At 34.4% G+C, this 3,662-nt stretch overlaps 1 protein-coding gene across 5 annotated transcripts in view; it reads left to right on the top strand.

Annotated features, from left to right (window-relative positions):
- The first annotated feature begins 268 nt into the window (after positions 1 to 268).
- LOC124953980 (NAD(+) hydrolase sarm1) overlaps positions 269 to 3,662 on the top strand; it is a 28,563-nt gene continuing 25,169 nt past the window's right edge. Inside the window, exons 1-2 of one of the 5 annotated variants that reach the window (XR_007102397.1) lie at positions 269 to 350; positions 2,514 to 2,715. Coding sequence is in view for 1 of the 5 variants with exons in the window: in XM_047506122.1 (XP_047362078.1) it covers positions 2,617 to 2,715 (99 nt within the window). In the remaining 4 variants the exon portion in view is untranslated. Of the gene's footprint in view, positions 351 to 2,339; positions 2,716 to 3,662 lie in introns of those variants that run through there. The other 4 variants (XR_007102396.1, XR_007102401.1, XR_007102395.1 and 1 more) reach the window with 4 other exon arrangements.

Here is a 3,662-nt window from a genome sequence, read left to right as displayed (position 1 = left end):
CCACCACCTCCATCTCCACCACCACCACCACCACCTGTTTGATAGTAAGCAGGTCGGCAGCAAAAGACGGCTCACGTCGCGTCGTTCTGATAGTCAGTAAACGCGTTCTCTTCGTTGACGGCACATCGAAAGATCGATTCGATTCGATTCGATTCGATCGATCGATCTATCTATCTATCTATATATCAATCTATATATATATATATATTTATATATATATATATATATATATATATATATATATGTATACATATGTATATATAGATATATCGCTCTTGCTCGCTCGGTTGGTCTTCTGAAAACCGGCACAATCAACTATATTACGAGATAGCGAACGATAAAAAAAAAAAGTGAGTGCACAAGTGAAACTCGTCTTATCTTTCGTTCGTCGGTTCGTGTTTTCTCTCTCTCCGTCTCTCTTTCTCTCCCTCTCTTCTTTTTCTTCTTCATCTTCTTCTTTTTTTTTTTTCTGAATTTTCTTTTCGTTTCATTTACGAAATAAAATTTACTCCATCGTAAATGGGGTACCGGCGTTTACTTTATACGTAACACGATGATATTTTCGTTTGGATAATAATTGCTCTTTTTTTATTTTTCCTTCGAAAGACGCGCGTGACACGTTTTATTTCTGTAATGTAAGAAAAAAGACAAGGAAAAAAAAAGAAATTGAAGAAGAAGTGTAGAAGAAGGAGAAGGAGAAAAGAGGAAGGAAAAGAAAAAAATAATAACAAGTTCGTCAGGGGTAAAAATTGCACACGAGGCTAATTTTCACTCTGATAACAAGTTCTTCGATCCTTCGCCGTATCTTTTTCTTTCTTTTTTTTTTTTTTTCTTCTTCCTCCATTTTCCACACGTACAAACGAAATCGAATCAAAACTCGATGTACCGATCGTATGTGAACTGGTGTTATACGTCAAACGAGCATGTAAATAACAATCGTACGTCCAAGCGGAGCATGCAAGTAACTCGATGCACGTGCGACGAACATGCACGGAGTCCGTTTACGGAGACTCGATACGTGATTTCCGGAAGGAAATGAATGTTTCTTTTTTTCTTTTCTTTTCTTTTCTTTTCTTTTCTTTTCTCTTGTTTCTTCTTCTTCTTCTTCTTCTTCTTCTTCTTCTTCTTCTTCTTCTTCTTCTTCTTCTTCTTCTATTTCTCCCTCTTCTTTTATTATCCTTATCATTCGATCGAATCAGAAACGTCCGATTGATTTTTTTAAAACGTAATCGAGATGAAATATTCGCATTGCCGTGGTGCCCTCTTCCATTCCTCTATCAGCATTGTAAATAATGTTTCAAGAGAGATACCGAAATCTTTTCCGTGAAGTTTATTATCAGAGAAGATATTGCTAATAAGAAATTTCTTTGATAAATCGTATTGAGAAGTATTTTGATTCGTCGAAATGAAATCGTTCGTTATTTATAATGACTTCAATTAAATATTCCTATTTCTAATTGATAAGTGTATTATTAAAGTTATAATTATTTCTATCGTGATCGATCCTTACATCGTTGTTTATTATTATTATTATTATTATTATTATTATTATTATTATTATTATTATTGTTGTTGTTGTTGCTATTATTATTATCACTTAAAGATTAGGCCACATTGTTTCGATGCAATTAATTATTCAATATCTTCTTACTTTTTCTATTCTATCATTCTTTCCTTTTCTTTCTTCTTTTTCTTTCTTTCTTCTTCTTCTTCTTTTTTTTTTTTTTTTTTTTTCCTTTTCAAACGAGCATTGTTCACGCGTTTGAAGTATGCGCGTCTCGACGAATTGGCGGGAATATTTTAACAGCTGTTACGTTCACGGTATTGTTGTAAGCCAGACACGATATCATCGACCTTGTTCGATCTCTGTTGGTCAACACTTCTCGCCGCGTTCTTTCTCGCCGGGAATAAAATAAATCCGATATCACGATACCTAAGATTGATTAGAAGTATTCTCCTCTCTTGGTTTCTTATTATCGAGCGTTTGTGATAATGTACTTGACTAGTTATACCGGAACTCCCGGTTAGATAAGGAGCTTTTCTTATCAATTATATTTAAGATTGATAATACGAAGAAGATGATAAGGAGAAAATGTTTAGAAGAGATCTTTGACGTTTTCTCACGCGAAATATTTAAATTTCGTAATTACGTTTTAATATATTCTATTTTTTTTTTTTTTTCATTTTTTTCTTTTTGTACTTTTTTTGCGCTCATTCCTTGTTTCTTTTGCCTTCTCTCTCTCTCTCTTTCTTTTCTTTCGTTTTCTTTATTCTTCTCTCTTCCCCCTCCCGCCACCCCCTCTCTTTCTCTCATTTAACGCGTAACGGCAAGAAGGATCGATGAATATTCAAAGAAAAAGAAAACAAAAAAAAAAAACAAAAAAAGCATAGGAATTCGATTTTGTACGATCAATTTGCGCTCTTCTTCCTTATCGATCGTTGAAAAATTTAGGACAAAAAGGAAAACGCACGCGTACATCACAATATACATGCTGTTATGTTTTCACTAACAGCTGTGCGAACCGTGACAATTTCGAGGAAGTGAGAAACGAAGGGGAGAAAAGAGAGGAGAAATCGTCAGACGGTCTTATAAAAGACCGTAGAATATTTTTATGAATGAGCGTCGACCGTGGATTAAACATGCTGCATAAGCATGGAAGCAAGTCTCAACCGAGTTCGGTCTACAAGAACAGTAGGGGTGCCTTCTTGAAATCCGTAAGTTGGAATAAATTTCCAAATGTATTTTTTGTTTTTTTTTTTCTTTTTTGTTTTTTGTTTTTTTTTTTTTTTTTTTTTTTTTTTTTGTTTCTTTTTCATCATTATTCTTCTCCCATGTTCTGTATTCTTTCCTTGTACGTTGTCGCATTCAAAGCTTCCATTTTGTCTTTTGTCGCACAACAACAACAACAACAACAACAACAACAACAACAACAACAACATCATCCAACAACGACAACGAACGTTTCACGTCGAAGAAAGGAAAAAAAAAAGAAAAGGAAGACAGAATTATTTTCTCGGCGACGATACGAACAAAAAGCAACCATCATTTATTACGTGCATAACGTAAATACACGTAAAAAACGTTATTACGATCGTGTACGACGATCGATAGAAATCATTATGGAGCAATTAAGTAATTGTTTTCTTCTTTTCTTTTTCTCTCTTTTTCTTTCTTTTTTTTTTTTTTTACAAAACAACATACTACATACCACAGGACTTCTCGTCGTAATAATGCGCTCGTAAGAGACGATCATCAACGTGACATCACACTGTAATTATTCGAGTAGGTGTTAAAAAAAAAAAAAAAAAAAAAAAAAAAAAAGAAAAAAGGAAAAAGGAAAAAGAAAAACCGATACGCCGAGATAACAGAACGGAATCCACTTCAACAAGAAAGTTTTTTAATTCGGTATAAGTTAGAGATATGTGGAGGAGATGGAAGTATTGATAGAATGTGAATGTAGAAAATAGAGATTAGGAGGAGAAGAAGGAGGAGGAGGAGGAGAGGGTGGGGTATGGGGGAGATTACAGACGAAAGAAAATATTAAGAAGAGTCTAAGGGATGGGAAATAAATTAAATGATCCTTCTCGAATAAAAATCTTTACCCTTGCTTCAGCCGTCCCACCCACCTCCATCCCCCTCCTGACTCTCCCGTTCACCCTGT

Source organism: Vespa velutina, chromosome 13 (genome assembly GCF_912470025.1).
Source record: "Vespa velutina chromosome 13, iVesVel2.1, whole genome shotgun sequence".
NCBI lineage: Eukaryota > Metazoa > Arthropoda > Insecta > Hymenoptera > Vespidae > Vespa > Vespa velutina.
Note: the sequence above shows the minus strand (reverse complement) of the source record. Positions and strands in the feature narration are given on the sequence as shown.